The sequence below is a fragment of the Nematolebias whitei genome, chromosome 9, assembly GCF_014905685.2.
Source record: "Nematolebias whitei isolate Nwh7 chromosome 9, NemWhi1, whole genome shotgun sequence".
NCBI classification, from domain to species: Eukaryota; Metazoa; Chordata; class Actinopteri; order Cyprinodontiformes; family Rivulidae; genus Nematolebias; species Nematolebias whitei.
In genome coordinates this window covers 26,205,097-26,217,269 of record NC_056506.1, presented here as the reverse complement: position 1 = coordinate 26,217,269, position 12,173 = coordinate 26,205,097, and the positions used below count along the sequence as shown (strand labels likewise).

Here is a 12,173-nt window from a genome sequence, read left to right as displayed (position 1 = left end):
CATACAATCAATAATGACAATTTGCTATGTTGTGTTTGTGCAGTAATCCATTTGAAAAACTCTTCTGTTACACAAAAATATTGCACTCTGCAAATACAAACTTGCAGAATTAAAACAATAAAATTACATAATATATGAGCACTTGTGCTGCAAACTATGAACAATCGAATCCACATGGTCAGGTCCCACTTCTCTGATGTTTCAGTCACCATGCTGATGGTTCAGTCGATGCGTCTCCCCTATCGTTTAACACACAGGAGCGCGACCTTCGACGAAACATGTTGGATCCGGGGCCCTTCCTCCTAGTGAGGCGCATATAAATGTCAGAGTGCAGGAACCTGGGATACGAGTCTTTTTTCATCAGACTGTAGACTTTCATCTGGGCTGCCTCAAAAGAACTTCTTGTTGGGTGTTCCATGTTTTTCTTGACAGTCATCTTGGTGTTGTAGTCAATGTTGACCTGAGTTAAAGGAAAGTAGAACATAATGATAAACCATCCCAAGTGACAATCGAAGACAAAAACAATCAATAGTCCATGTAACTGCTGCCAGAGTCTTAACTGGAGTAGGAGAGATCATATCTCTCCAGTTTTAGATTTTCTCCATTGGCTCCCTGTCAAGTCCAGAATAGAATTCAAAATCTTACTTCTAACCTACAAAGCTCTCAACAACCTAGCTACTTCTTATATTATAGATCTTATTGTTCCATATTTTCCAAACAGACCATTTTGCTGTCAGACTGCAGGTTTACTTGTGGTCCCTAGAGTTTTGAAAAGCAGAATGGGAGGAAGATCTTTCAGTTATCAGGCTCCTCTGTTGTGGAACCAACTTCCAGTTTCTGTCCATGAGGCTGACACATTGTCCAGTTTTAAGACTGGGATTATTATTTTTTTTTACTATTTATTTATCCAGGTAGTCTCATTGAGCCACGAGGACTCATTTTCAAGAGACCTGTTTAGGGAACAGATGGAGGTTAAGGGCCTTGCTCATGGGCCCAGAGTGGGGTGAATGAGAGTGGGGGCAGGTGTGGGTGCTTCACCTACCCCACCCACATTTTTGATGTTGTCGGTACATTTACACCCTCTGTTCTGCGATCTTCCGATCACAGACCCACCTCTCTAACCTCTGCGCCACCACTCCCCACAGACTGGGATTAAGACTTTCTTTTTTATAAATCCTATAGTTAGGGTTGGCTTGGGTTTCCTGACCTACCTACCTACAGGCTTAGACTACTGGAGGACAAATTCATTCAACCTTTATTTATACAGGTTATTCTCAGTGAGCCTTGAGGACTCATTTATAAGAGACCTTTTTTAAACCAAGAGCACAGATGAGGCACAGACAACAATAGACAATCATACAAAAGCAGATAAAATGAAAAGTAAATAGAAGAAATTATATAAATTTAGCAGCACGATGGCTCAGTGATTAGCACTGTTGCCTCACAGCAAGAAGGTCCTGGGTTCAATCCCCAGTTGGACCTGGGGTCTTTCTGGGTGGAGTTTGCACGTTCTCTCCGTGCATGCGTGGGTTTTCTCTGGGTACTCTGGTTTCCTCCCACAGACAAAAACATGCATGTTAGTTCTGCCTTCAGGCCCAGGCCTCCCTTGCAAAAGAGATCTGTGATCTCAATGGGATTTGCCTGGTTAAATAAAGGTTAATAAAGAAATTAATAAATAAATGAAACAAAAGCAGTTACATTATAAAGTGATGTAAAATACTAAGAACAGGAACATGTCTGTTCCTGTTTTGGATCCTTTTGTTTTGGAACCAAATGGAACTAATTTAAATGAATAGTTACAAATGAATTTTAAAAAATGGTTTTTGTTTGTAATTATTTCTATCTTAACATGTTTTTTTTTTTGGTCTTTCCTCCTAGTGAGAGACCTGATCACCTCCATTCTGGACCTACTGTTCTGTGTCCATTTTTCCTTCCTGTTCCTCTCAAACCCAGCCGGTCGAAGCAGACGGCCGCTCATCCTGAACCTGGTTCTGCTGGAGGTTTATTCATGTTATGAGGGAGTTTTTCCTTTCCACTGTTGCCTTTGTACTAGCTCAGGATGGGAGACTGTGACTAAATGAAGACAATACAATCTGCTGGTTACGCTACCTCAGATAAATAATGTTAAAAACTGAATTTTTATATATATGAATGTGTCTGTTCTGTGCCCTGAGGTGACTTCTGTTGTGACTTGGCGCTGTATAAACCAACTGAACTGAACTGAATTAAAATATCTGAAAACAAATGTTAAGGGTGATAATACAGCTACGTCCTAAAATACCAACATCCATCACTTGTTTTCGGTGAAGCTCAACAGTAATTTGAGACTTAATCTAAGATAACAAAATGTAAACTTTTTTATGATAAAACTGTATAAGGGAAGCAAGAACCAGAGGCTCATTAAAGATCACCATAGTAACTTCACTCTTTCAATTCTCACTTCCTGACAGCACTCGTAATAGGGCAGACAGACAGACTGAAAAGTGAACTTTGTGCAGAAGAAGACATGACACAAGCATCTGGTTTGCACACTTGTGATTTTTTGTGTCTACATATATTTGAGATATGTCAAAGTGAAAGACTTTACTTATTTTTTTTAAGAAGAAAATTCTGAGCTCAAATACAATGCGCGTTAACAAGAGTGTGCGTGGGCACCTTCTGTACACTGAGCAGATGTGAAATAAAATAATTATTTACCATATGGCAGCGACAGGACACTGTGTGACAAAAGGACAAACACGTTTACATTTTGTTGCATAAACTGAAGAGAAGTATAAAGTTTGTGGGAATAAAAAAATTGCTAAATAGTGGGAACGTTTAAACAAAAGTTGGTGTGTGACGACCTCACACATTCAAAATTGTACATTTTATTATTTCTCCAAAATTTATTAAAGTTAATCTTCAACTGGGTGAAAACTATAAAATGTATCAAAACACCAGTTCAGTCATGTACAGTCTGATTTTTGGTGACTCGTAAACTTAGAATGATATTTCCACTGAGCTCCAACTTTTCCCACTAAAATCCCATTTTTCTTCACGGGGAAATTTTTACCTGTTTTTTGCAAAAGTATCTGAACTTGGACAATATACTACTAATTGTAAAAATGATTAGAATGAAAACAAAACAAAAAAGGTCATTCGTAAAAAGGGTGCTTCTATGATGATGCATTGTGACCCTTAAAAATAAACTAAAAGGAGCAACGTATCTGACTTTATGACTTTTGTCTCAGAAGAACCCAAAGTTCAGAGTTCAGACGGTCGAACTTGTTCATGATTTTTTATTTTTTATTTTTTTACCTAACCAGATGGTCAGAATGTTTTTTCTCAATCTTTTAAATTTGCTTCAAATAATTGTTTTATAAAACACATTAAAGCATCAAACAGACAACCTTGGATTAATGTCACCAAAAGATGTGAATAAAAACTAAAAGACTTTGTTCCTTCTTATTGGGCACTTTTACAGTATAAAAGAGATTTTCTGAGCTCGTCTGCTTTTGCTGTTTGTATTGAACCATGCAAAGTGTAATTATTTTAAATAGGCAGTGTTAAACTTAATGCACAAAGATCTAGAAAATCCTCTTTGTATGAAATTGTATACGTCTTATCTCTCTTTGTTTGCATTAAATGCCACTCATACATTTGCACGTGCAAATTATCACAGCACAATAACTACAGTGCACAACTTTGCTGTAGTAACACACACACACACACATACTCATGCTTAAACAAGCATTCAGCTTAGACTGAAAGTGTGTGGGAGGTGCTTCCTTTGGTTCTGCAAAAGCTCGGTCAAGCCTCAGTCAAACTCGTCAGCAGCCCAAACTGCATCAGATGGTTGTCACATCCTCCTCACAAAGTGTGTGGAACCGTTTTAAACCACAACCGTCTCACACAGAAATAACTCAGTCGGCTTTGCAGCATGCATGCACATGACCTCAGTGAGCTGTTGCACCTAATGTTTCTTCTTAAAAGGTCAATTCACCACAAGCTCGTGACCGTAGAGAGCATTAGAACTCGCCTGCAGTTATTTTTACAACGGCAACATAAATATTTCAACTCTCACAGCCCTCACTGCCAAGAAAACGTTAAATGTCATTAAAGCATTTGCAGCTCTACGCTACAGCATAAAATCAATGCAGTTTATGAGACATAAACATGCCACAGCATACCTCTTTGGGGGCCTCTGGTTCAATAAAAACAGTATAAATATATTTGGCTTTGGACAGCAGCTTTGTTTCAGAATCAATGGTCTTGTATTCCTCACAGGCCAACCAGAACTCAATGTTTTCCTCACTGAACTCCATCCTGAGGAACTGAGAGAAGGTTTCCACCCCATCTGAGGAGAAAACAGAAATCAGGATGTTGGTGATTAAAATGACTCATACAGATAATAAGAGAGAATTAGAGCAACATTTGGTTTATTTTGAATCAGGGTTCTGTGGAAGAGTTAGAGAAATGCTGTGTTTTTTTGTTGGTGATAACTTTTCAAAAAATGGACTTTAACTCTGGCAGGACTGACGATCTAACAGCTAGTCTGTATACAGGTTTAAGGGAAATGTACTGCCACCACCATAAAACAGCTCCAATCTATAAACGTCCTGCTCATGAAAATGTTATTTCATAGACCTTCATAGTGCATTGTCTAAATGACATTACATAGACATTTGCATGGATTACTGGGGTTTATTTACAAGCACAAATTGCAGCTATAGCACTAACATTTCAGGTAAAGTCTGGGTCACGTCTTTTAGGGATTTTATAAAGTTTTTGCCCAAATATTGTATCATCCATCCATCATCTTTACCCACTTCTTCCTTTTTGGGTCACAGGGTCACTGGTGTCCATATCTAGCCATCACTGTGTGAAAGGTGGGGGACACCCTGGACAGGTCTCCAGTCCATCACAGGGACACATAGAGACAAACGAGACAAACAACCATTCACTCTCTCACTCACACCTAGAGACAATTTAAAGTTACCAATCAGTCTAACATGCATGTTTCTGATCTGTGGGAGGAAACGGAGTACCTGAAGAAAACCGACACATGCACGGTGAGAACTTGCAAGCTCCACCTAGTGTGCATCGAGTCCACATGGAAAAAGGTCCACGCGAGTATACTGGAGCCTTTAGCCCCCAACTTGATGCGTGTGTGTTGGAGTTTTCCCCAGTAGATGAGAGGGTAGTTTCCCTGCGCCTTTGGGTGGGGGGGATGGGTTCTGAAGATTGTTTGTGCTTATATGCCAAACAGCAGTTCAGAGTATCCAGCCTTCTTGGAGTCCTTAGTGGGGGTACTAAAATGTGCTCCAGCTGGGGACTCCTTTATTCTGCTGTGGGACTTCAAAGCCCACAGGGTTAATGACAGTGTGGCTTGGAGGGGCGTGGGAGGAACAGCCTTTATGATATGAACTTGAGCAGTGTTTTTTTTTTTTTAAATTTGACACAAGTGCTAGTCCTAGTTTGTCCATCATGAACACAATATTCAAACATAAGGATGTCCATAAGTGCACTTGGCACCAGGACACCTCAGGTCGTAAACTGATGATTGACTTTGTAGTTGTGTCATCTGATTTGTGGCATTTGTTTTGGACACTCAAGTTAAGAGAGGAGCTGAGTTGTCAACTAATACATATGATATATATGACCCTGTGTGCATAATTTTGTTCCACCACATGTACCACATGTGATGCAAATGACAATTAAGAATATCTGTATCTGTATCTAAAAACCAACCTGTTTGGTTAGACATGGGATAGTTTTCTCCTATATGACAGCTTTTTTCTTTATATTGCATTCGATTGGGATGAAAAGTGATATAAAGAAAAATATTCATCAATTGATTGAAACAAATTGCATAATGTTGCATTTCATTTGCAGTTACATACAGGTGCATCTAAAAAATTAGAATATCGTGAAAAAGTTCAATTATTTGTCAATTATTTCAGAACGATAAACTCATACTACAGTATAGATTCATTACGCACAGAGTGACATTAAAGCCTTCATTTCTTGTAATTTTGATGATCATGGCTTACATATAAAAAAATTAAAAAAATTCAGTGCCTCAGAAAATTAGAATATTGTGAAGTGGTTCATATTGTAAACTCCTGGTGTCACATCCTAATCAGCGGAGTAACTCCTGGACATGAGCTACACATATCTCATTCTTCAAGTCCAGCCACTCGTGAACCAGAGACAACATCAGAAGAGTTGGAGGAGAAAAAGAACTGGACTGTTGCTCAGTGGTTCAACGTCCTCTTTTCAGGTGAAAGTAAATTTTGCATTTCATTTGGAAATCAAGGTCCCAGAGTCTGGAGGAAGAGTGGAGAGGTCCAGAATCCAAGCTGCTTGAAGTCCAGAGTGAAGTTTCCACAGTCAGTGATGGTTTGGGTCCATGTCCTCTGCTGGTGTTGGTCCACTGTGTTTTCTGAAGTCCAGTTAACGCAGCATCTACCAGGACATTTTTAGAGACTTCATGCTTCCTTCTGCTGATGAGCTTTATGAAGATGATGAGTTCATTTTCCAGCAGGACTTGGCTCCTGCCCACACTGACAAAGGTACCAAAACGTGGCTGTGGAATATTCTAATTTTTGGAGACAGTGATTTTTTAATTTTTTTTTATTATTATCTGTAAGCCATAATAATAATAAATCATAAATAATAATAAATAAAGCGCTATGTGTTGTCATCATTGTATGTTTCCATACAAAGACAAAATTGGTTCTCTGCATTTAACCCATCGCACCTGGGATATACCAGGAGGAGCAGTGGGCAGCTATGTAAGCGCCCGGGGAGCAATTCGGGATTAGGTGTCCTGCTCAGAGACACCACAAGATGTGCAATGATCCAGCACAGGACTTTTGGGTCCTGGGTCGGCTGCCCTGCCCCTACACCATCTCATCCCCCAATATTAGGGGCTGAGAGGATCAAATATACAAGAAATCAAGGCTTGAAATATTTCAGTCATGCATAATGAATATAATATAATGTAATATATGAGTTTAACTACCTGAAATGATTGATAAAATGGATTTTACATTTTCACAATATTATTTTTTAATGAACCTGTACATATGCACATATGTTGTCATTATTCCACTTCAGTGTAATTTTAAATGAAATTTAAAGTAAATTTTTGCAGGTTTGACTCCAAGCAGTCACAGCCCATTAAGATACTGGGGTACTGCCACAGTATTATTATTATTATTATGCCAGTACTGCCCAGTAAGATTTAGATTTGATTTGATTTTACAATAAAATTACTTCCACATAGAGCCAAATTTGGTAAAAGTGGCTAAGTTTTATATGTTATAGCAAAACTACAGAATCGAATCAAATGTACTTATTTAGTATATTCAAAACTGTCATTGGCCAAAGTGCTGTACACAAAACTGTTATTAAAAATACAATACAGGACACGAGAGACCATTAAAAATAAGAATACATTATTAAAAACATAAAACCATTAAAATTATACAAAAATGTCAACTCTCCTGCTGTAATAAAAAGCAGTGTGTACAAATGTGTTTCAGAAGGAGACTTAAAAACACCAGTTTTAGTCTATGAAAGGACAGCTGGTTCCACAGTGTAGGAGCTGATTTGAATTGAAAAGACCAGCCAGACCTTGTGGGGAGTGGTTTTGCAGAGGTTAGAGGGGGTGGGCCTGTGATCGGAGGGTCGCTGGTCAACTCTCCGATTTAACTCCCGGCCCCAACAGACAACATCAAAATGTGGGTGGAAAAGGTGAGACACCCACACCTGCCTCCACCATTTGCCCCACTCTGGGCCCATTAGCAAGGTCCTTAACACCCACAGCTGCTCCCTGGGTGCCTTAGATGGCAGCCCACTGCTTCACATGTGCAATGGGAAAAATGCAGAGAATTAATTTCCCCATTGGGGATTAATAGAGTAGAATAATATTAATAATAAAAAAAGAATATCTAAAATCCTAATCACTTTGTGGACCTGCTTGGACCTTGGGACAACCAAAGACCCATTCATTTCTATAGATCAGCCTAGAGGCCCTGCAACAACCAAATTATGCTCCTTTTCCACCACTCCTCCTCAGGCCCAACTGCTCACCTCGCTACGGTAACAGCGCTACTCCACAGTACTTTTTAGCCGATTCGAGGCTGATTCTGACCCTTTTTTTGTCCCTGCTTCTCTGGTGGAACCGTTCGAGCTGAGTCGGCATCTAAACGTGACGTCAGAACACTGTTGGTCACTGATTGGTCAGGGGGAGGAGTCACTGGATCTCAGAAACTTTTCACCGATCCGCCATTTGCAATTTCTCGGAACTCGGAGCAGCAGCTGGATCTATTTTTAAGCTTTTAAAAACGAGAACGACAACACCGTGTTTAATGCTAAAGTCCAGGCGATTTTTTTTTTGTGTTTGGTGACCGATAACAAAATTCAGAGCGAGCGGAGTCACTGCGGAGGATCATACGAGCTGCAGACCTGTTGAAGCATGCGAGGCCGGGGCCCGGACCTCAGCCCCGCGTGCTCACAAAGGCCGGATTCCGAGCCCTGACAGGCGGGAGGACCGTAACAGAGGGTATAAATGTTTTTTAATTTTTTTTAAACATTTTATGTATAAAATTTTTTTTTTTTAATCAGTGAAGATTAAAAATAAATAAACAGTGCCGGCTTTATCATGAAATCCTGTTTTCACTTTGACTTTATCAAATAATCAGTTAATTAAAGTTAACTCAGCTGAAAAATCATAAAAAGGCAAAATTATTGGATCTCTCAGGAATATTTCCCTCAAATATGTTTAAAGAAGATCTACGGCCTTTAGTTCAACGTTATTCTAACCCACAGATGTACAAATCACAAAACAAGAATTACACTTTAAATCAAAGCTAAAATAAAATAATCTGTATACAAGAAACAAAACCATACATCTAAATTGAACAATAAAAGTAGACACAATGAGTGCAAATACATCAAATGATGAAGAAAAATATATAATTTTATACATGTACATAGATATTTTTGTAGAATCCAGTTCATCAAATTTAATTTAGTTTCTATAGCACCAAGTCACAACAGAAGTCGTCTCAGGGAACCAAACAAAAATATTCATATATAAAACAAGTTAACAGGAACATTCATATTTAAAAATTACAATTTAACATTATTTATCTGAGGAGCAGACTGCTTTGAGTTGAACTCATTGCAGAACTCTCATTAGCAGGATTTTAGATTTTGGGCACGCTTCCAGAACCGATCCTGAAGTGCGGTGGAGATCCAATCTGATCTGATCAGGGCTGAGGAGGAGTGGTGGAAAAGTGGCATTACTGATCCTCTCTGTGGACCAGCTTGGACCTAGAGACAACTAACAAGTAATCATTGATCTAAGGCAGAGCTATTCAACTGGTGGCCCACGCAGACTGGTGACTTCAATCCCACTTCATAAAAAAATAAAAATAATTATAATTTGGGGGGGTTCTGGGTTTGGGTTTTGGGCTCTGAGTATTGCATTCATGATTCAATGCAATAAAATAAACACATTTAAAAGGCAACAGATCATTGTTGGTTTATTTACATAATGACTTTGGATGGATGTCCGGCCCCTGAGCTGCTGGCTTTCAGTAACTGTGGCCCCTGAGCAGTTTAGTTGAATAGCCCTGATGTAAGGGGTATGGAGGGACCAAAAGGCTGCAAGAGGTCAGACAGGTCCACAGGAGCTTGTCCATTCAGGGCCTCAGGTCATAAAAAGAATTTAAAAAACAAACTTGAAGACCATTCTAAAATGATCAGGAAGCCAATAAAGGGAAGCTGCACTGGGTAAAAATGTTCATACTTCTCTGTTTGTGTTAAAGACAAGCTGCAGTGATCTGAACCAGGCTGTAAGAGGCTGGCCGGCCTAACTCCAACATATAGAATGGCATAATATTCAAAAATCAAAACATTTCCAAAATAATGAACGAATACAGAAGTTTCTATTGTTTAAATGTTCACTTAAAGTCTAGCTTTTTTGATAAGGAGGAAGTTGCAGAGTTTCTGTATTATTCTCGGCTCTGACGAACGTTACAAAAATGCAGCAAACCTCTTCCTGCAATCTCTATTTTCTATTTTCTGCTTCTAGTCCCGTGCTGCAATCTATACCTCTAATGCAGAAAAAGCTCTGACAAGTTTAGAACAACAGTTCAAACATTCGCCCGTGATTCTCAATCATCCAGGATATGAAAAATTGATAAAAACAACAGAAATCCGTCAGTTTTTATTTGATTTTTTTTTTTTTTTTATTTAACAATTTCAACCTAACATCATTGAAAAGTTTAAGACAGCAATCTGACCTGTGTGCTTTAAGAGTTCTTCAAAGGAATCGCTCCAATGTAAGGCTGCCTCCACTGAGATGCTGCAAATGGGAAAGAATAAATGGAAAATCGAACATGCAGTGAGATTCTTCCTAATGATGCAGCTAACAGTGTTCAGGCTTTTAGAGAAAGGTCTGAATGTCAGGTCTCTGTGTGTGTTTAATGAGTAATAGAGTGTCCTGGAAACAGGTTAAAAAATAATCTTGCTTGTCTAAAATAATAGTAGCTCAATATGAACAATAATAGATTGTGCCTTACTTGCTTGATGTTGTATTTGTCGTTTTATGGGGGCTGACGTTTTCATGGGAGCCTGACTTGGTGAGAAAAAGGCCGAGTCGGCTTTTCCTCTCCTTGTTTTTCTGTCTGCAAACAAGAAAATATATCACCTTCTACCGTCTGATCTGCTGCTGTGGCACTATTTACCAAATCAGCAACTCATCGCAGACTTTTCCTCTTCTCAGACATTTTGTGGTGGCAGCACACAATAAATTACACATCTTTGTGTTCAAATTTGATTTGAAAAGCAAGTAATCCAACATGTTCTGACACATCTCTGCAAAAGTTTCACTGTTGATTTAAAAGAAAACTGCCTTTTTTTTTTTTTTGCTGCTTATATTCTTAAAACCTGTAGTTGTCAGATCTTTGACTCGAACTTTAAAAATGTATACATGTACATGCATACACGAATAAAGTCAATCAAATGAAAAAAATCAATCTTAAATATCAGATAAAATGTATGTTCTTGCACCAACCTGCTGCTATTTTCCTTCATCGCTGGTGTCTGCAAGTTCCCTACAGCAAACATTTTGAAATATGCTTCCTCCTTTGGGGCCATGTAGTTAAATTGAGGAAATAGAAAGAGAAGCGTCTCCATGCTGTCCTCTCAGTGTCTGGTGTGCAAAGCGGCAGGCCACAAATAGCGCTTCGAAAAGCTGTTTAACCCATGACTTGACAAACCACCTCATCTTTTATAAACCCTGCTCGCATTTCATTTCTCATACCTGCTCCACTTCCTGTAATGGTGTAACAGCTTCATCTGTGACACAGAAACCCCCTGTGAGTTTAACATCCTGTCAACAGTTTGCATAAAATTTGGGGGTAAAACAACGTGTCCATCTCATCTGCAGTGATGTTTTATTGTGGATCTCATGGTGGTATTTCTTGTTTTGGTTTGTGCTGACGCCTTTTTGTAAAATTTAGCAGAAAACAAAGTTGTACTTCAATGCTGTTTCAGTGCCTCCATCTATCTATCTATCTATCTGTCTGTCCACCCGTCCGTTCGTCCGTCTGTCATATCATCCAACATTTTTTAGTCAAGTCATCTGGACAGTGTCTTTTTTTTTTTTGTTGTGCTGAAACGTTTCGCCTTTGGTCCAGAAGGCTTCATCAGTAGAGAAAACACACAACAAAACTGATTCTTCCTCCAGCAGCTTACTCCAAAGTGGAACAAACCAGTTCTGCTTGTGATAAGATGGTCTCTTTGGTACGCCCCCTCCTCCATTGCCGGCCCTCTTCCTTGTTGTGTATATATATATATATAGATATATATCTATATATATCTATACATTTCCAGCTTTTACCAGCTTATTCCATTTTGGGTCACGGGGGTCGCTGGTGCCCATGTCCAGCAATCACTGTGCGAGGGGCGGGGTACACCCTGGACAGGTCACAAGTCCATCACAGGGACACATAGAGACACACGAGACAAACAACCATTCACTCTCTTACTCACACCTAGGGACAATTTAGACTTACCAATCAGCCTAACATGCATGTTTTTGGTCTGTGGGAGGAAACCGGAGTACCCGGAGAAAACCCACGCATGCACGGAGAGAACATGCAAACTCCACCCAG

The 12,173-nt window shown here is 39.3% G+C and overlaps 1 protein-coding gene across 1 annotated transcript; it reads right to left on the bottom strand.

The window, feature by feature from the left end:
• Window positions 1-205: 205 nt before the first annotated feature.
• On the bottom strand, window positions 206-11,229 carry rgs18 (regulator of G protein signaling 18). Its single transcript, XM_037681602.1, has 5 exons — window positions 11,072-11,229; window positions 10,578-10,682; window positions 10,299-10,360; window positions 4,170-4,336; window positions 206-460 (listed from the first exon to the last, which is right to left on the bottom strand). The coding sequence occupies exons 1-5, from the start codon at window positions 11,191-11,193 to the stop codon at window positions 206-208; spliced, it is 711 nt and encodes a 236-aa protein (XP_037537530.1). The 5' UTR covers window positions 11,194-11,229.
• Window positions 11,230-12,173: the final 944 nt, after the last annotated feature.

Excerpts from the sequence above, each read along its gene's own strand:
- rgs18 (XM_037681602.1), bottom strand. The coding sequence starts at position 11,193 with ATGGAGACGCTTCTCTTTCTATTTCCTCAATTTAACTACATGGCCCCA. Across the intron at positions 10,683-11,071 it reads ATGAAGGAAAATAGCAGCAG|ACAGAAAAACAAGGAGAGGA; the intron begins GTTGGTGCAAGA and ends TCTTGTTTGCAG. Across the intron at positions 4,337-10,298 it reads AGAACTCTTAAAGCACACAG|ATGGGGTGGAAACCTTCTCT; the intron begins GTCAGATTGCTG and ends TTTTCTCCTCAG.